Source organism: Strix uralensis, chromosome 6 (genome assembly GCF_047716275.1).
Source record: "Strix uralensis isolate ZFMK-TIS-50842 chromosome 6, bStrUra1, whole genome shotgun sequence".
Classification (NCBI taxonomy): Eukaryota; Metazoa; Chordata; class Aves; order Strigiformes; family Strigidae; genus Strix; species Strix uralensis.
This window is the reverse complement of record NC_133977.1, coordinates 31,438,046-31,459,195: the sequence shown is the minus strand read 5'-3', so window position 1 is coordinate 31,459,195 and position 21,150 is coordinate 31,438,046. Positions and strand designations below refer to the sequence as shown.

Below are 21,150 nucleotides of genomic sequence, written 5' to 3'. Positions count from 1 at the left end.
GTGTCCCTGCCCATGGCAGGGGGGTTGGAACTAGATGATCTTGAAGGTCCCTTCCAACCCAAACCATTCTATGATTCTATAATTTTAAATTATACAGCTAATATGAACCTCATGACTACTACTTTCTTCCATAAATCTCAAAATCTTGAATCAATATAATCACCTGAAAGTTTCAGAAGACCCTAATGGGGTTCAGGTATTTTTGAGAGTCAACTTCCTCATTGTTTAAAAATATCTTATGCTAGATAACTATACTGGGAGATTAAATTCCACTTGTAGACTTCCAACAAGGGAAAAAACAAAAAGCAAAACTTAGTGATGGAAGAGCAATAGTTTTTCTGCTTGGGCATAAAAAGTGAAAAATCATAAAAAAGAACAGTCATAGTTGCATAACTAATTTACAAAACCACTTCCTCTCTTTAAGACTCATTTCTATGGTGACTTACACAAGAAATCAGGTATTAAATAAACAAATCCCAAGGACACCCAGGAACATCTTTTACAACATAACTTATCATAAGGGCATATGAATAAAAGACAATATTTAAGATCTGTGTTTACTTCACTGTATCACTCTACCATTCAGTGTTTCTTGTAACTGACTTCAGCTGGAAGTCTTGGAACAGAAGGAACCTGACCGTCTGTGGCCTTTGTACAGCAAAACTCTAGCATAAGAAAAGATTCATAAGTGTTCCAGTTTTGAGACTCCCTTGACATGTGAGTAGGTCAAAAAAACCCACCAAAACAAGGGGATTTTATATTAAAAGGCCAAATTACTGTTTTATAACTCTGAAAGCTAAATAACTAGCTAATGGTCAAATCATATCTATTGTATCCTATCATAAAAAGTGTTGTGTTATTTTACAAAACTTTAAAAATTTTGTATTCTATTTCCCTCCTGAAAGTTACACACTGTTGTTAAAACTGAAGGTACAGTCCAAGCAAGGTTTTAAAATTGTGTTCAAATATCTTCCCAGAGTAATTTTTCCCCGAGACACACAATTTGTTCATAAACATGTAATTATCTATGTGCTGTTTTATAGTTCTCACTGAAACCATTTCCTTGCTAACAGAGATTATGCAAAATTATGAGGGCAAGTTTAGCATTACATGTAGAGCTACATATAAGAAGGTACAGTGGCAGTGTTAATAAGGTGTATATTGTGCATCTTTTTTCCCCAATTAATTTGTACTCTGGCCACAAGTTACTGAGTACTTCAAATCTTTGAATAACTCAGTGGGCTTTTTTGTCTGTCATCCTTCTGGACTTGATACACAATAATATTTTATTTTGCCCACCATAGCACAGTAAACTTACAGTATCAGGAATATTCAGCATAACAGAAAAGAAGTCTGATAGCACTATCTTAAAAAAGTAAAGATATACTCTATAACAACATACAAAACATACTACAAACCTCAGAATACTAGTGTGCTAAAAAGGTATTTTGGCTAAGTAATTTGTAAAGCTCACTCCTACTTCTGTGCCTCAACAAAAAGCAAAATTTCCAAACTCACAGGAATTAAAAAACTTTTATCATGAAACAGCATACTTCAGTTCTATCAAAAAAATAACTTTTACTTCCACATCCAGACACTAATGGTCACATTACAACAAATGCACATTTTGAGTGGGTAGGTGCAGAAGGTATTGTAATCCTGCACCAGGAACATGTCAGATACAGGTCTTTACCTCTGTATCATTTAATTCTCAGTAAGACCTGTAAGAATGCTCCCTAAAAACCAACTACCTTTTTATTAGATTTTCTGGCTCTCCCTGACCCAAATATTTAAACACTAAATTCTTAACGGTGAAGACTTCTGACTTATCTTCAGAAGCCCTGCATGCTACCATATAGTAACGACCAGCAGAACTTACGGTGATGATTCCAGTATGATGCTATTAGCTTGGGTGGAAGATGGAGATCTGTGATTTACAAATACTTCACTCGGGGAAGTGTGAACTACATGGTCCACTAAATGTCCAACTGATGAAGGTCGTAACCGGGCTCCTTCTTGAGTGAAGGCAGAGTTGCGACTAAGAAGGAAAGCATAGGAGTGCAACGTGAAAATAATATTATTATTAATCTACTTTTTTATATCACTACAAAGGAATGCTAAAATAATTATTTCCTCTCAGTGCAAGCATATGTTCATATACATATTCTTATTAAATAATTTGAGGTTTCAAAAAACACTGAAGCAATTCTGTTGTCAGATTAACATGTTATATTTGATAATTTTTTTCAGAAGTGTTCAAAAATTATTTTCATAAACACTAAATGGCTACTTTATTTTTTTTAAACTAAATAAGTCTGAAAGCATTATGGTCCAATGAACAGGCTACTGGAATGACAGTCCAGTCAATGAGAGGAAAAATGAATCCCCATGAAAAAAAAAAAAATCCTGTCTCTGCTCATGCAGAACTTAACCTTAAACCAGGACAGATGAACATTTTATCCCCCACATCTCCTAGAAGGACCGTAAGCTTTGCACTGAGACTCTTATTTCTGTGACCCAAAATTTTCCCATTTGAAAACTAGCATAGTGACACAGGCATCTTTCTTAAAATGCTTTGAAACACACATGATTAAGTTATTTTATGCTATAAGCATCATTGTTACACAATTTTTACAATTTTTAAATGCTACAGATATATACAAATACAGTCTTTTGAATAACGTGTTGCAATGCCAAAGAATCTTAAAACCTTCTGGTTTATGCAATACAAAATTGGGTAAAACTGATTCTTAAGCCAGTTTCAGCACACTGAGAAAATTGGTTATTTTCTGAAGGAAATCAGGAACAGTTTTTCACTAGCTATAAACATAAAACAGAAAGCTCTGTTGCATGCAAAAAGAGGGAGATTTGAAAGAAAATGCAGAAGAATTGAGAGGAATAAACCTACAAGGATTTCTGATTAAGTAATTTTCCCCAATGTTTTAAGAAGGGGTATTAACCAGAATCAATTATTTTGAATATGCTACACAGATTTTATTATCAGCTTTTTTTTCTTAGCCAAATGCATCATTTAGTTTTAACTGTGTTTGAGAAAACTCAAGCTCTCAAATTTAGGGTAGAGTGCTACATCTTACACTTTTTACAGTTTGAGTGAGAAGCACCTAAAATTCACCCCCAAATAGTTTCTCTTGTCTGGAGCGAAATGTTCCAGAAGACCATCACATAACTTGTCAAGTTATTTGTGTCTGTAATGCATTAATCCTTTTATTACACAAGTAGGTCACTCACATTAGAGGTAGACAGTCACTTCTAGGGAGAGAAGATTCGACGCTACTTACTGATTTGGGGTTCCAGGTGGAGACCGTGATGGTAAGCTCTGTGTTTCCAACCTATCATCGGACAGTGAGTTCCTACTCACTACTTCCCAGTCCATCCCACTCATTAATTTCCGTGCCAAGGGTTTACTGGGGGATCTAGAAGAAAAATGTAAAATGACTAACCAAAAATTATATGAGGTAAGAAAAAACTTACATAAAATTCACCACAGTGAAACTGATGTTCTATTATAAGAAGCTAAATTATATGGAAGAACGGAAATGTAGTAACACAAAACTATATTTACATGGGCAGTTCTGTATTTTCTCAATATATTGTACTTCATTTTCTGTACTTTGTACAAGAACATCAATGAAATACAGTCATAAAATACTGTTGGCTTGGAGGGAGACAGGCAAGATGGAAGAGGAACCACTAAACTTCACTAGGCATTTCTAATGCCTCAAAGAGAATCTGACTCAAACACAATAGTCATTGAGAGGTCTGAACTTAAAAATGGTGGAGAAAAAACCCAAGAAAAAAACCTTCTAAGTAACACAACTATTCAGCCATCTCAGGAAAAATAAAGCAGTGGAAGCATCAGCCCAAAAAACCTCTCAAAGATTCTGAAGAACGGAAAATGGGGTAATCACCAACACAGCAACAGAGCTACAGAGTTTTGTTTACTCATCAGGGATTTCCATCAAGGAGACATGCTTTCTTCCAGAACATGTTCTGTCACCTGTAAGGCAGATGCAATCATCCTATTTAAACTTCTTTGTGGGTAACCAAACTTCATTTGGTTTTGTGACAGAAATGTCCTTCAGGTTAAAGATCATTATCACCAGTGGTTTTATACAAAAGGTGTTGTATTTTCTACTTGTTGCCCTTTCTCGATATTGAGGAAACTTTTTCTTCTCATTCTCCAGTCATCCCAGGATACCTACAGTCCCCTTCTGCTGTTTCTTTCACCTATTTCTTAAGCACAAATTAGACCATACTTGCAATCTCTCATGAAATACTATACCTCCCTTTTACACTGGAAATGATCAAATGAATCATCCAAGAATCGTGGTTGCTTTTTTCTTAGCATCACATTGGATGGTTGTCATCCTGCAACTAAACATACCCAGACTTTTGCTGTTTGTTGTTTTCAACTGAAAATTCTTTAGCCCACAACAAAAATTCTTTTAAGCAATCCTTAAATGTCCTGTGTATTTTGCGTTGCTGGGTTTTCACTTCTACTATTTTGACGGTACTATATAGCTGAAATTCCTCCTCTATCATTACCCAACCCTCTCTTGTTCCAGTGACACCTCAATTTCATCAGTCTTTTGTGCCGTGCTCATTTCATTCCCATTTACATTTATATTCTATCACTATACTCTTCTCTACTTTCTGGCCTTGCACAATGAGGTGACACCATATTATTGTATCAGCGTAACTCCTTCGTTTCTTTCCCCAGCTCCATACGCCCATATCACAAAATAACTTCTGCCTTTGCTGTCCTTGGGACACATGATAACTGTTATTTATCTTCATCACTATCACCTTACTGATTTACTGGAAATGCAAGTCCAGCAAGGAGGAACTTTGAGAAATTAAGGAACTACCTTCACACAAATTACATCCTTCTGAAAATGAGAACCTTAGTTAAAAATACATTTTTGCTTCTCAATGCAAGCCACGACCTTAAGCAGACTGTCCTCAATTTTACGAAAAAAATCTACAACAATAACCAACTGTCATATCAGATAATCTATCTTCACATGCAGAAATACATAAGTCCTGCTGATGTCAACAGTGTTTGTTGGAGAATAGAGGAGTGGTGATCTGCGTGTGGAGGGTTTATTTTTCTTTTTACATCCCCAAGCAGTTCTGAACATGTGCTGCTCTAAAGACTTATTGAATAACAGTTGACAAATTTCAGACAGTTAAGTGAGATGGGCTATTCTAAATACTACTGTTTCAGGTCTTATTCCACCTGGGAAAATATCTAATAGTATGTTGATATTTGAGAACAGGGAAAATATCAATTATTTAGTTCCTGAGAAAAAAAACACATCAGGTTTATTAGCATGCTTCACTGTATTTAAGCGGTATTGATTTGATTTAAAAAGTAATTAGCTTGATATCATGTCAATCAAGCCAACATTTCAATTTCTGTAATTTGTTGCAAATGTGAGCAACTCAAATCCCTTAGATGTTTTACTTCACAAACAGCAAATTTGAGCAGTTCTGAACAGGTAAAATAATAAGAAACTGGCAGAACTGAAATGCACGTCTAATGTTATCTGTTCATTATTCTTTTATTAATCAAAGCTATCATTAGCTAGACTTTGCTGGCAGCATGCTTGCAGCCAGCAGATTAGCAGCAAGAGCCAGCTGTGCCAAGAGGTGGATTCTACTAACCAAAGAATGGGCTGAGGGAAAAATGCAGAGGAACATAGTATGATCAAGGCTCAATTAGGTAAATACAGGACTGCAGATACAGTATTTTCTAACAGACATATAAAGGCAGCTATTGAACCTTATTTACCTTCAGTGAAAAAGCAACAAGCGGAATATAGGAAAGTTGGTGGATTTTTTTTTAAAAAAGACGTGCAACAACAGTGAAAGTGCACTATCCTTGCCTGTATAAAACAAAATAAACTACAAAGAAACAAAAGTCTATAGGCAGGGGAAAAAAAAATTCTTCCAAAAACTACATTTTTGACTGTTTCAAAGAAACCCCACTGCATTATATCTTAAGTCATAGTTTGTAACTACATTTTTGAACACTTCCTCAATCTATGTAACAAATGAACAAAACTTTAAAATGAGAAAAGCACCACCTTCTTTACTATCAAAAAAAATTATCCAGTGTTAAGAAAACTCACCTTTTACTGTGGATAGGGTCTGATCTTAATACCTTACTACCATGATAAACAGCTGCAGCATTTATCAGCAAAGGTTTGTTTCAATTATTTTATTAGCAGATCTAACCTCAGAGTCCCACCCACTCATGTTTGTTGCCTCCATTTCCTGTCTTTGCAGAAATTTCAAAGAAAAAATTACCACACTGCAGCACCAAACTTCTCACTGCTGTGGCTTTTTGATACTAGTTCTCCTGCCAACACTTCTAAATCTAACAATAAGTTAATAAAAAAATAATACTTAAGATATGTTGTGAAATATTCCTGCAAATTTCTCCTGTATCACTAATTGCTTACAAAATTCAAATAATTTTCTCATGCCAGAATGCTGCTGAGGAGATGGGAGGGGGAAAGTAAGCTGTAAAAAACTTTTGAAATGTTTTGATAGACTTTGAAATTCTAAATTCCACGTTTGTCTGCTCAGTCTGGATGCTTCTATTGCACCCCAGTACAGGGCACTGCTAGTTAACAGAGTGAACTATTTTTAGCTTTAATTTTGGGTTTATCTGTGAAGACATTCCTAAAAAAGTTAGAAGTCATCCTATCTATGTAGGGACAGAGTCCAAAAACTTTACCTGCCTCCAAAATCAAGAACAGTCTTATGAGCTGTGATGCTATGTCAAATACAAAAAAACAAGTAGCAGGCATGAAATTACATAATGCAACTAAAAAAAAGCATGACAAATTATATTAGCTCAGCTACAGTACACAAAAGCTTTCGAAGACAGAATTTGTTTTGCATCCCATACAGCTGAAGTGCTAAATTCTCACAGGAGCTAGGGAAGAAAGGAGGTATTGTTTGCTAATACAGGTGGGAATCTTTTAAATCATTTCTGTCCCAAAAAGAAATATAACCTGGAGCCACAGCCTTGCTTTGTATTTTGACAAGGAATACAGGGAATGTATTTCTGAGCAAAACTGGCAACTACTGCTTCAGACCAAGGGACTGAAACTATATACAAATCTGCAGATACACCACAAATGACACACGCAATTTAAAGCAACTGAGGAATTATTTAATTAACCTGAACAAATGCATGGTTGAAGCAAGATTGGATTTTTGGAAACAGAGATTGCAACTTAATGATAGGGAGTCTGTAAATACTAACGGCTGACTGAGATACCCACTCACTATCTTACAATGTGAATAAACTACCTTCTCTCAGCTCCAGTACACACCATCAGAACTGAACAGAACCACAATATTTTGCAAGGCCTCTGAGAGAGAACAGTGCTCTTTAAGAAATCTCTCAATTCATAACTTGATCGAACTTTTTTCACTTTTATTATCTACTTTCACTTTTTATTATGCTCCTGGGAAATCTTATGGGTTTTCTTGGGTTGTGAATATCGTGCAACAATGAGGCCAAGAGAAGAGCTGTAATGAAGATGAAAAAACAAAGTAAAAATCTAAATAACTGCAGCAACAGTCTTCTAAATGCTGCATCAAGATTAAGACAACAGCATCTACAAAATGTGTCAAATTGATTACAGACTACCTCCTTTGCAGTAATAAATTCCATTTTTTAAAATTAATTTTAAATGTTTTTATGACTTGGAAAAAAAATAATCCATTAATACTACTTCAGCTAATTTTAAAGTAAAATCCCAAGGACAAACAGCTAAGTCTGCTAATTGTAGGTTATAACTGCTGTTTTTATTCAAATGGCTGTTAAGAAATATTATTTCCATGTTTTGTGCTCTGTATCTATGTTCCACTCAGTGTGCAAAGGCTAGATGATCATTACTTGTGGCAACCACCATCTCCCAACTTAGAACAAATAGATCACTCAAATGACATCTCAATATAACTATCGGTGTTATTTTCTTACAATGAAATAATTCAAAAGTTTGCTTTGACAGTATTAGTTCAAATAAGCCAGTTTCTAGTTAGATATTGATAAGAGAACAGAGTGTAAATTTGGATAGCTCTAGAAAAAAAAACCCTGAAAACTTTTAACTGATCTTGAGTATTATTACCTGATGTGGTAATAATAAAAGCAACAGTAATTATTCAAATTTTTTTAATGTGTTGACTTAATTCTCAAGACAGACCAGACTGTAATGCTAGCATGCTCCTGGTTTCATAGCAAAATGCAACCAATACCTAGCAGAACTTTCAAAAGCAATCAAAACAAGACTACTGCTGGACACCTTAAAAGGCTGTTTAACAACACGGTAACTTTGTCTGAAAAAGACACACTGAGAAAGAGAAAGGCAGGTTCCAGGAACAAAAAACACTTTACACCCGGAAAACCTTAAAAAGCAAAATTTATCCTCTGTATGAATCCAAAAGGGCTAGCAGCTACTCAGTATTTCAACTTGAAATGTAAATGTTTAGAAGACAAAGAATTAAAGATGATGTTCTTAGATTAAGCTTCCTGAACCACATGGTGTTCTAGAAGTGTCTTCAAGGGTGACAAAACTTGAAATATAAAATATTAAAAGTCTTTAAAATTGAAAATGCATTAATTGCACACTCTGATGGTGAGGGCGGAGGAAGAAACAGACAATCTATTAAAAGCCTTTTGAGGTGTATTTGTTACAATATGCCATTAATTTCAGTTCACTGACACATGCATATATGCCTCAGACATTTATCAATCATCAACATTACTAAACAACTCAAAAGGTGAGGATGAATGCTGCATTCCTTAATCTAAAAGCAACAGTGGAAGACAAAATTACTGAAGACAGAACAGCCAAGTACATTATTAATTAAAAAAAGACAAAAGACTTGAGAAAGCATCAGAGCTGTTCTAGTCATGGCTTTCAATTCTATCCAGAATATATATTACAAAATACAAGTGATCCAGCAACACTTGTGCAGTTTTAACGCAAAGGGAAGAGTGCCATCTACTGAATAAGAGTTTCTGAAAGGATAAATATACTCCTCAAAACCAAGTATCAGCTCTCCTCCAATCTACTTGTGGGGAATTGCCAAGTTCAGAGTGCAGCAAGAAAAATAGTTTTTAACTGATTCATAACTGTCATTTAAATAAATAAAACTCAGTTGTCACAATGTTAAGTCTTCTGAGTCTAAAAAAGTTGCCCCAAGTAAAAATCTAACCAGACTCTCAAAGTAAATTAAATAAAGTAAAAAAATAATTCTACAGCACACAGAACAAATGGGTCTTATAAAGTCTACCTGTTGAACAAACATGTCCCAGCACTTCTGCCCCAAAATCCTTCTAATATGGAGCTGGGTATTTATGGTGTGCCCAGCTAAAAACTCAAATCATATTATATTACACAGGGGGATAGAAGGGGCAGGGGCAGGAAATCAAGGCAGAATTCACCAATGCTGTGAAAAACAGTGTTTGCAGGCACTTGAGAAAGGTTGCTGGGCTTGTTACTAAAAGTCTGCGAGCATAAATTTGAACTCCAGAGTTCCTTCAGGGGTAACTATGCTAAAAACATTCCTCATCTCAGTAAAAGTATAGGCATAAAAAAAGCACAGAGCATGCTCCCTCCCCATAAGGATTCTTTCTGTTAACGATCAGAGCAGACTGCCAAATGCATGCAGCAGCAGTTTTACTTTTAAATACTGTATCATAATTTCTAAATGAAGAACTAACTCTATGTCTTGACTGTTTTCTTGTAATCACTAAAGCCCTCAGGATTCTGAAACACAATTAAGTAATAGATTCTATGATTAGCCAACTGCTCTGTGACAGAATATCTTCAGAAGCAGCTCACTCCCAGTCACATTCTTCATAGCAAAATACTCATTGGGACTATAGTGATAAAGCTGTTCTCACCAAAACAGACACTCTCAGTACCTTATTCTAAGGGAAATATGTGTGTACAGTTGTAGGTTGTTATCAGGGATAAAACATACTCACTGACTCAATATTTTAATGGAACAGTTAGACCATTCTTTGCAATAAGACAGCACAAAGAGGGCTAGTACATGTAACAACAAACCATGCAGACTGAAGGCTGTTCGGAATTTTGAAAATATATAAAGAGGGAAATATTAAAGAATACTCTTATAAATTTTTCCACCGTAAGATACTCCCCCATTTCTGGTCAACCCAAAGAAAGACTCTCCCATACCAAAATTAAACTCTTTAATATGATTAAGTCAAGCCACCAGCAACAGTCACCAACAGTTGCTCTTTATTTTACATTTTTGAGAAAGAAAACAATGACCCCATGGCATCTAAAAAGATACAAAGAGAAGACTTTCTGATCTTGTACAAATGTAAATTGCTTACCTTGCAAATACCCTGTCTTTGTTTGCTCTTTCTTTACCATATTGCACAGACTGGACCTCTGTTCTCCCACTGGAAAACAAAACCAAACCAAACCACTAAATGCAACAAACTTAGGAAAACGATTTCTTGCTTAAAATTGAACTATCTCAAAAAAACCCCCCTAAATTCTATTTTCAGACATGCTCAAGCAATTGGGCTAGCTTCAGTACAGTGTAACTTTAGAAAGCATTTGGTAGAAGTGTAGGTCTTCTTGCCCATTACAGTCTAACTGTAACAAAGACCAATTAATTTTAGGCATAACATAAAGCCTTCTCTTCCTTTTTCTTCTTATGCAAAGCGATAAGAAAGTTCTGCTCGGATCTTTGGATAATGCTTAACACTATAATCTTTTCTGTTATAGCCACAAAAGGTACATCATCTGCTCCGTACTTCTCCTAAACTATTCACTGAATTGCTAATAACTTAGTCGCTACTCAGTTCAGCAAAATATCATGAAGAAATTAGATAAGCACATCAGGATTGTATTCTTCTAAGCAACTTGTCAAAACCAATATTACATCTTGGAACTTGATGACTTTTCAAATAAGACCAGATGTCTTGTGTCAAATCAAAGATCCTTTATAATATTTCATAATTTCTGTTTTAGGAAAAAAACCAAATTTTTTGGAGTGTCTATCAGCAGTTAAGAATTGGTGGCAAAATACCAGCAAAACTCCCTCTTGCAGCCACTTCCCTATTTATAAATTCAGACCAAAGCACAGAGTCAGATGATACATGTCCTAAAAGGATACTGATAGTTACAACTCTGCTCTTTTCTGTCCCTTACAGGGACATTTACACTATGAAATCAAAGAATAATTAGCTGTTTTCACATTCGTATTACAGGAATACTGGATGTGTGAAGGCTGGAGAAATGGGCCAACTGGAATCTCATAAAATTCAGCAAAGGGAAATGCAAAGACCTGCACCTGCGTAGGAACAACCCCATGCACAGGCTGAGGGCCAAGTGGCTGGAAAGCAGGTTTACTCAACACAGGTGAGACCACATCTTGAGTGCTGTGTTGAGTTCCAGGGTCCCTCCGGTCAAGCAAAGGGCTGCAAAGACAATTAAGGGTCTGGAGCATCTGATGTATGAGAAGAGGCTCAGAGAGCTGGGACTGTTCAGCCTCAGGAAGAGAAGGCTCAGGGGGATCAAATGAGTGAGTATAAATGCCTAAAGAAGGAAGTAAAAAAAACCCAACCAGACTCTTCTCAAGGGAGCACAGAGACAGAACAAGAGGCAATGGGCACAAACTGAAATATGAGATATCCTACTTAAACAGAAGGGGTGGGGGTGGGGGTGGGGGAGCGGCACAGAAACCACAACAACAAAAACCACCCCACAAAACAGGAAAGACTTTTTTACTGTGAAGGTGGTCAAAAACTGGATTAGGTTGCTTGGAGACGGTGCAGACTCTCCATCCTTGGAGACATTCAAACCTGGCTGGCTGGGCACATTGGACTAGACAGTGTCCAGAGCTGCCTTCCAACCTCTGCCATGCTGTGATTCTAAGAAATCTCTCTTTTCAAACCTGCTGCCTGCTAACTTCCTGGGTTTATACATTTTTAACTCTAAAAAGCAGTAAGCTATCTGTATTTTCCTCTATACCTTTCCAATAACTCTTAACCCTGTACTTAACTTCCTCTGCTACTAATAATTGATTTAATGTTTTCAGAGAAATACAAAGCTCCAAGACAGTAATAGCTTATTTATAATTGATGTTCCTCCTCTCTTCTCTCCCTGTGTAGATTATTTTGCATTTTTGGACTCTGAACTCGATCTACCATTTTATTGCCTACTCACCCCTCATTGCAACATACCACCGAAACTTTCTACAGTCAGCTTCAGCTTTTACTACAAAAACCTGTACCACTTCAATGGTAACTTCCCTTCACTGTGAAGAAGGGACTTACTTGTCTCCCATCTGGTTAAAACAGTTGCTAATATACAATAAAACTCTTCATGTTTTGGCAGTTTAACTTCTTTAACGAGTATTTGTTGAGGAATACTCTCAGAACCACTTTGAAAATCCAAGGACAATATACAGAAGTGAGATTTTCTCATCAGTAGTCTTCTTGATCCCTCCTGGAAGCTTTTTTTTAATTAAAACTAACAAACTTGCTTTAAAATTTGCTGCATTAGAATCTTTTAGTCCAATGGAAATAATAGATTACGTAACATATTTAATAGTTCAACAATTTCATGTGTCTGATTTCTTCAAAACTGGAGATAATTTTGTCTAGCACTGGGAGTTTAGTATTTTATTAGTTCATTTTAATCATAGAAATGTTGGTTAGAAGTCTCTAGTCCAGTCTCCTGCTAACACTAGGTCATGTCTGGCCATGGCTTTGTCTAGCCAAGTTTTGAAAGCCTCCAAAAATAGAGATCCCACAACCTCTCTGAGTAACTTGTTCCAGTAATGCACTATCCTCCTAGAAAAAAAGAAACCAAACCAAAAACTTTTCTTAATGTCCAGCTAGAATCTTCAAGGTGAAATTTGTGGCTGTTGCCCCTTGTTCTATCACCTGCCACTACCAGCACAAGTTTGGCTCCATTTCTGACACTGCCCTTGAAGTAGCTTTAGGCTTGCCACTAAATTCCCCCTTAGCTTCCTCCTTCACCAGATTAAACAAGCCCAGTGCCCTTAACCTCTCCTTGCGTGCCATGTTACTACTATTAGGCTGCCTCTAAACAATCTCTCAAACTACTTGCAGAAATTCTAGCCTTTTGGCTGCTTCATTAACTTTAATGACCTTCTTCATTTTTATGCAGTTTCCCTTTTCATCTTACATTAACATAAGTTGAATGTCATCATCAAAGAGCTATTCTGCAATAGTAACCACAACGATTCAAATTCAAAATCTTTACAGAAATGAAAAAGCTCCCCTAAATTCACTACAGCAACACTGAACCAAGTCTCAAACACTGTTCAGGATCACAGAAGGCTGTTTCTCAAATGGGGGCTGTGAATGCTGGTCAGAAAAACAGATGGTATAAGAATTTAGCCACTGAATTACTTTCCTCTTTATACATTTATGCAATTCACAAGTGTAACAGAAACAGTCTGTTACTGTATTTTCTAGCTTTTCATCATCTCTCGTTGTACGTCACAGACACTGTTGCCATTCTAGGCAGATGATTATTAGTAGCTCCATTATTCCTTACTTCAGGCAGAATTGAAGCCATCAGCATTCTGCATTACTTGCAGAGACAGTTAACTCAGTTACTGAACTGAGATGTTTTTTCTTTTTTATAAAAAGCATAAAACACTAAAAACCAACACTACCCACGCCATTGTTAGAATAGAAATTATACTTGGGGTTTATAGTTATTCCATAGTCATTCTTTGCACCTCCAAGCTTTTTGTCTATTACGTTAAGTTCATCCTTAAAAGTTATGGACTTAATTTCATCCTCATTTTCTAAACCTCTGGTTTTGGTGCAGAACATGTATGTCTTTTGTCTTCACCTAGTTCCTATTTGTATGCATCTAGCTTAAGTGGGCTTTATTTGTACAACCTTCTTTTCATTGATTTCTATTTGATCTTTATTTAGGTCTGTTTTGTTGCTGTTGCTGCACACAAGATCTGAGATCCACCAGTTTTCAAAAATACCAGGTCAAAGACTTTGAAGTTCTGAGACAACATTTTTAAGATAAACGTAACCCAGCAGGTAAGCAGGCAAAGAAATGCAGCCTGTGAGACAATCTCAGAGTATTAGCTCAATAACAACCACTAATAATACAATAATTATATTTCCAAGCTATCCTAGAAAATTACTGACATTTGAAACTTAGGCCAACAAGAGAGGGGAACAGTTGCAGGATTCAAAAGCTACTTGAATTATGACACCTTTTGATATAGATTCTAAATAATTCCCTATGTTTGTTGATGAGTTGTCTGTTCTCTTATGTTCCTTCCCATGTATTTCAAATCAGCACTTACCAGTACCGGAACTTGGAACCCAAAGTGAAATAATGTGCAAAAAAGTTCTTCTGAGGGGGAAGCGGTCTGTCCAAACGGAAGAACGTGTGATGTTCAACACAAGCTTTCCACAAATTCTTACATGCTCGGTAATTCACCATATTGAATCCCAGTAACGTTTCTCTAGATTCATGCTAAAAATGAGAAAAATTTATTTCAGATAAAAATTATTCCCAGTTACTTCTGAAATTAAGATAAATACTGTTAGCTTTGGGGTTTTATTATGCTTTTTGAAGTGGTTCTCTAATTTTACATTAACTTCATGTATTAAAAACCCTTTTAAAATACCTCTACATTTTCTTTAAAGGATTTTTTTTTTAAAAAAAATAATAAGCCTGCTCAACAGTTAAGTCTGTTTAGTGATATTGAAACAAGTCTAGATGGGAAGAAATAGTCCCAAAAGGTAGGATCCAAACTACATTAAAAAATTTCTGTGACTCAAGAACTCAGAGACAACATGCCTCCCTGTTTCTAGAGTTAAGACAACGAATTGTCATGCACACATGCCAGTTAGAGATTGGGAACCAGTACTGATCTTAAGAGCAATTGATGTGCCTACTTCTAAATGATTAATTCAGTTCCTGGTAAAGGAAAGAAGCAAAATTGCAAAGCAAGCTAAGCTATTCTGCCTGTTGAGGGAGCTTGATTACAACCTTTGCAGGTCAGAAAACATCATCAGGACTCTGCTTTCTCTTCATAACATTTAGCACACCTTAACTGTTTTCAGTTAGCAGTAAACTCCTTTTCGAAGTTAAGCTTTTGCTGGCCTGCTCATCTTTAGATTTGCTGAGATATAAGGCATAGATAGACCTGCAACTCTTCTCCCAGTGTTGTATTTGGGAAGTCATTGTGACTAATGGCTAAGAACGACACTGTATTTTCAGCCACATGATGAATTTAGGATAAAGAATCACAGAATCGTCTAGGTTGGAAAAGACCTTGAAGATCATCCAGTCCAACCATTAACCTAACATTGACAATTCCCAACTACACCATATCCCTCAGCGATGATATGTCGACCCGACTCTTAAACACCTCCAGGGGTGGGGACTCACCACCTCCCTGGGCAGCCCATTCCAATGCCTAACAACCCGTTCTGTAGAGAAGTGCTTCCTAATATCTAGTCTAAATGGAATGAAATGGATTTAAGAAGTAAACAGCAAATTTGGGGTATCTATTGTTGGAATTCAAGAAATTATATGCAAGAAACCAAAACCTGGTATTTTACTTGAATTTACAAAAATTACTTATATCTCTTTTCTTAATTTCCAAGTATTGCCAACTGTTCCCTGTATTTTCTAGACAAGTTAACAGAAGTACTTAAAAATTAAGTCACAAACAAGGTAACAGAAATTAAGTCCATTACCTATTCAGTTAAAAAAGGCTTTATCAACAATGTAAATGTACAATAACATAAACAAGATACATTACTATTTTGCAAGAGAGCAACCATGTAAAATTATGGACTGCCTCATCTGGATGAAGGACGAACCAGCTAAGATTTTAGATTCCAACAAAAAGTTCTCACAGTGTAGCAAATTTTAATGCTGTCAGCCTTTTACACTGTCGGAAAAGAGAATTTGACAAGTTATATGAGCTGATGATCACGCATTTTCATGTCACTCAAAGCATAATAATTACAGGTTGGGGAGGAAAAAAAATATCCTGCTGTTTTCCCCTAGTTTGTATTCCAGAGAACGAGCTGATCTGATTCTCATGCCACAATCTGATCACTAGATCAGGCATGAAGCATGAAGGAGGAGCTGGTATCGCATGATGAGAAGGAGCTGCAGCTAGATCAGCTTAATTGTAATTCGAAACAGCACTTTCACAGGAATTTAGTGTGTTAGAGCTTTAAAGGTACCTTAACAATAGTTCTATTCATAGCTTTTAAGGCTTTCATTGCAGCCCAGAGAGAACTGATTCTCAAACCCTACCGTTCATCTCAATTACAGATAAGAATCAATCTTTAAGGTAAAGAAGAGTACAAGATATTGGCTCCAAAGTGCACCCATCCTTTCCCTATCCACCCTTGCAGGTTCTGTAATATCCAAATGTAAGTTGGGCACTTGAAATTCATCTTTGCTGACGATTCTGGGGTGCAAAGCACTGGTTCTACTGCTGTCTGGTAGCTGGATTTAGAATAAGATTGCCCCTGTTTTCCCTGAAAATACTAAGTTTGAATCAGTGTGGGCTCAGCATAAGACCCCAAGGCAACATTTATAATGTCCATGGTACTTTAGCCAAAAGCACATAAAATAACAGGATGGTTATACTGCAGCCTACAAGAATGTTTTTATAGCACAAGGCTCCAGGAAGATGCTGAATGCTCCATGGTATGACAATGACATACAGGTGTTTCAGAGTTTTAAGTCTGTTGAGACAGAGCTAGGACACTACCTCAGGGAGTCACAGTTGGATTCTGCTCTGAAATTACCATATCTTACTAATTGTGTCCATGGTTCCTTTTAGAGAAAACAGTCTGCTTGCTACAGAGGGGGGAAGCGTGAAGCAGCTGGAATGCAATATCAGTGATGAGGCTCCTGGTCCAGGCGTGAAACTACAGGTAAGCCAAATACCACCATGTTTATTTAAATCTAAATTTATTTAAATTTAAATTTATTTAAATGTTAATTTAAATCATAACCTTACAAATGTACCCCATACGGCAGACTACCTATAGAATCCAAGAAACACTGGAGGGATGGGGCAAAGTAAAATCTAAGTCATGTTTGTCATTCCTTTTATTAAAAGGGGAAAAAAAACCCCAAACAACAAAGCAGAATGATTATTGGTGCCCCTCTCACACACAACAGCTCAGCCCTTGAACATTCACCTTGGGTGGGGACACTCATTCAAACCCACCTTTGCCTGCTTTGAAACAGGCACTTCAGAGCAGATCTCTCACCGCTCAGGAGAGAAACTGGGTTGAAAAACATATTCTCTAGTGGGTCTCTTTCACTTTGCCTAAACAAAAAAAAATAAATCGCAGAACACAGCAAAAATTCCCTACCCCCATCTCTGAGAGAGACAAAAAGACATGCACTTTATAAGTGGCAGATGCTCCAGAGACTCAAGATATTCCATGATTAGTGGAAAAAAGTCCTGTGGAAGCTTAAATGCCACACAGATTGTGCCAACAGTATTGGCTTTTCATGCAAAAGCCCAACAGCAGAAACTTCGTTAGGCTTCGGCAACAATCAGACAGGCATCTAATGAATGCCAGTGTTACTTAAGATCAAGTACGCACTTGGTCGAATAAGCCCATATATCACCTTGTGATTCTAGCTCGTTTTCGAAAAGTCAGTAAGAAGAAAAAATTCAAAGCACAAACTTCAGATACGTGATCTATAATTAAAAAAAAAATATGTATTTTGGCCACTCACTGAAACCAGGTCTTGGTTATGGACAAAACCTATGATACTGTTTTGTTAGAGACTGAAGTAACTTTTCAGTAGACATCTGGTCTCTGAAAGAGCAAAAGAACATGCTGAACAGCTTATCTGGCTCTCAAAGAATCAAGACCACTAAAGTATGCTGGACAGCATTAAGTTTGATGCTGACTATTGACATTGCAACAGCCAAGGGTGCAACTAACTAAAACCAGAAAAGCTTAGGGAAACATCTAGAAAAATGAAACTACTGACTTATTCTCAAACAGCTTCAAGGCATGTAAATGGAAGCAGCATATGGAACTGGCAGAATAAACAAAAATACAGTGAAAAAACCTGCCATTGCAGTTATGGCTCAGAAGACACCTAATGTTGGATGAAGAAGTCATACACATAACATTCTTTCCCCACCCCAATATCATGAAGAAACAATGGGAAATAAAATCTACTCGAGTCGATGTGTGCTCTGGCTATGTAATTGTCAGAATACACAACCAGCTTGCATTGCTTCATCTGACTTCCTTTAAGTGATTTATTTAAACACAGATATAATCTATTAAAAGTAGGCAAATAATTCTTTACTTATGTTGATGCCTCTAAGCAATGCCAAGTCAGGGAATAAATTTAATAGGTGATTAAAAGATAAGGCACTTACACTTTTGAGGACAGTTGCAATTAAAAGGTCTCAACACTCATTAGCAGTATTTTAAAAATACCTGTTTAGGACTACTTAAAAGCATATGTAGCCCAGTTTGGAAAAAATAAAGACACTGGAAAATTCCTCTTCCAAGTCCATTAATTTAATATCCTATAGCATCTCAGCTTTGCATCCGAATAAATATGGTTACTCAGCTGTACAATTTGTTTTATATTTACACACAACTTTGAAACACATCATCAGCATATCATGAATGTATTTTCACTGCCATATCATAAATCGGTGCTTCTAAACATACACTCAAAGCACTAGACCAGAGATATTTTACATACCAAATGTGCAATCACTGAGTCACTTCACCTAGTTTCTGCTGCCTAAAAAGAGCCATTTAGGCTCCCTTCATTGTTGATGGGAGTGAAAGCAAAAGTAAGCATATACCACCAGAGAGAACTTAATCCATCCTAAAACGTACTTCCAATTCATGCAAGATGTTTCACCCTTTGCATGGGTCTGGTTACTATAAAGGAAGTCTAATGATTAGCTTTGGTTAGCTAATTATCATGAAAGAAAATATGTTCTTTTAACCTAACTGAAGCTGAATATAGGTGAGATGAGTCTTATCCTACAAGTCTACTCAGGGAAAGTAACTCTGGAAATAATGATTTTAATATTAGGTTTGATTAAAAAATTAGTTTAGGTATGCCTTCTTTGGAAGCCAAATTTGAGCTTTGATCTTGAGATATTCATGACTTGGAATGAATGAAAATTAAGTTCTTGCCATCAGTTTTCATCTGATACATAGAGTTTAAAGAAAAACAGTATGAGGCTTTTTAACTTGTTGGCTTGGACAAGATGTCTCAGAAGAGAAATTACATTAGTTACATATACTACATTCTGTAGAGTATTAAAAAGCAACAGAAAAAAACAAGATGAGAAAGCTATCTTTAGACTACCTTCAACTATATGCAGATTATTTTTCTGGAGAAAACATATAAAACACTCAAGTACAGTACCCAATCCAATTTTCTGTCTAGGTATCTCAATCTTCAAGGTCCTGAACTCTGCTACTACAGCCTTTTCCTCAAGTTCTGATTTAGAAAACAACTGCAGTTTATAATTTCTGAATTCCAAATAAACCCCCAAATTCTCATCTCAGATCTAAATACAAAATACCTGCAACTGTAATGGAAGATACACACACAGGTATCAAGACAAATTTTGACCTCTGGGCTGTCAGAGATCAGTTTGCCTTTGAGAACTAGCCTATAACTCCTGCAGGGTATTAAGAAATACCTGTATCACCACGATAAAATATTCCCCCCTGCCCCTTTTTTATATCATTACCATTTTTCTGCTCACGTTGCATGATGTCTGCTGACATTGACAGATACTCCTGTTTATTTCATGTAATAGCCAAAATTCACTTATTTCTACACATAATTACTCCAAAATCCTCTAACTCCTCTTATTCTACTTCTGAACTGATAGCTACTCACGCTGCTCTGAGCACACGGCTTAAACTTCTCCTGCATGTGGTCACGTAGTTCTGTTTGTGAAAACTACAAACTCCTGGGCGCCATTTTAAAGGTTATGATTTTAAGATATACAGTTTGACTCCTGTTTTCAGTGCTAGTACTGGTCACCAGCCACTGGGGCCTGATCTAATGTACCAGGTGTCTCCTCCTTATATTTTTCATGGTTAATCATATTGCCTCTAAATCTGGAACTAGTCCTATAGTACTCAGGATGCATGTCTACCTTGAATCCATCTTTTTTATCTAGTCAGTAACTCTGCATTGCAGGCCTTTAAATCCTTTCAGCTGTAAGAACTGCATAAAACCTTTTAACTAATCTGATGAGTTAATCACATAGTCATATTTTTAATTAATTCCTCCATCTTTCCCCAGTGATATGTCTGTGATGGGTTTAGACTAATCTCTTGGAGGCATGGAACAATCCATTTCTTGCTGAATTAAATGTGCCATGGTCCTGTGGTGCTTCACAGGATAGCAAATACACACCACAAGCAGTGAAACATACACATTCTCCACAGAAAGTTTCAACTTTTTCCCTAACAAATTTAGAAATAAGCATAAAAAAATTACCATATGTAATTTAAAACTGCAAAGACATTCTTATCTCTTCTGTTTAAATGTAAGAAATAAAGCCAACTTGTATTACTAAATCTGAATAATACAAATCAGCATGTTTTAATCAAACATCTATTTACAAGCACATATACAACTGAAGCAGCATTAAGCATTGCCTTTAGTTTTAATTTGGTTTCTTCTGAAATTTAAATTTAATAGGTTTACTTTCAACTTCTTCAACATTCATCTTATATAAGCAAGTTACATTTCCTGCATACAAATATCCAACTAAATGTCTAAAATATAAGGCAAATCAAATGAAAACAAGTCTTATAAAGCATTGTAATGGCCCATTTGAGAACTGAAATATCCAGAATGTTGGTGAAACTGGACTTTCAATTGCAGATAAAGGCAAGAATCAACATAGTCTCAGTGAGTATAATGCAGACATGCAGTACAGAGAAATTTCATTGCTCTCATTTTTTGGGATGAAATTTAAGACAGTACTCACCAATTCTTTCCTAAGTTGAATAAAAAACTGTTTGCACTTAAAAGAAATTTTTACAATCTTCAACCT

At 36.2% G+C, this 21,150-nt stretch overlaps 1 protein-coding gene across 2 annotated transcripts in view; it reads right to left on the bottom strand.

The window, feature by feature from the left end:
• The window catches only part of PTPN4 (protein tyrosine phosphatase non-receptor type 4), a 120,913-nt gene that overhangs the window by 30,381 nt on the left and 69,382 nt on the right, over window positions 1-21,150 (bottom strand). For both annotated transcript variants that reach the window (XR_012629507.1, XM_074873559.1), the window contains exons 11-15: window positions 21,085-21,148; window positions 14,395-14,567; window positions 10,412-10,480; window positions 3,300-3,434; window positions 1,880-2,038 (exon numbers count right to left, since the gene is read on the bottom strand). Coding sequence is in view for 1 of the 2 variants with exons in the window: in XM_074873559.1 (XP_074729660.1) it covers window positions 1,880-2,038; window positions 3,300-3,434; window positions 10,412-10,480; window positions 14,395-14,567; window positions 21,085-21,148 (600 nt within the window). In the remaining variant the exon portion in view is untranslated. The remainder of the gene's footprint in view (window positions 1-1,879; window positions 2,039-3,299; window positions 3,435-10,411; window positions 10,481-14,394; window positions 14,568-21,084; window positions 21,149-21,150) is intronic.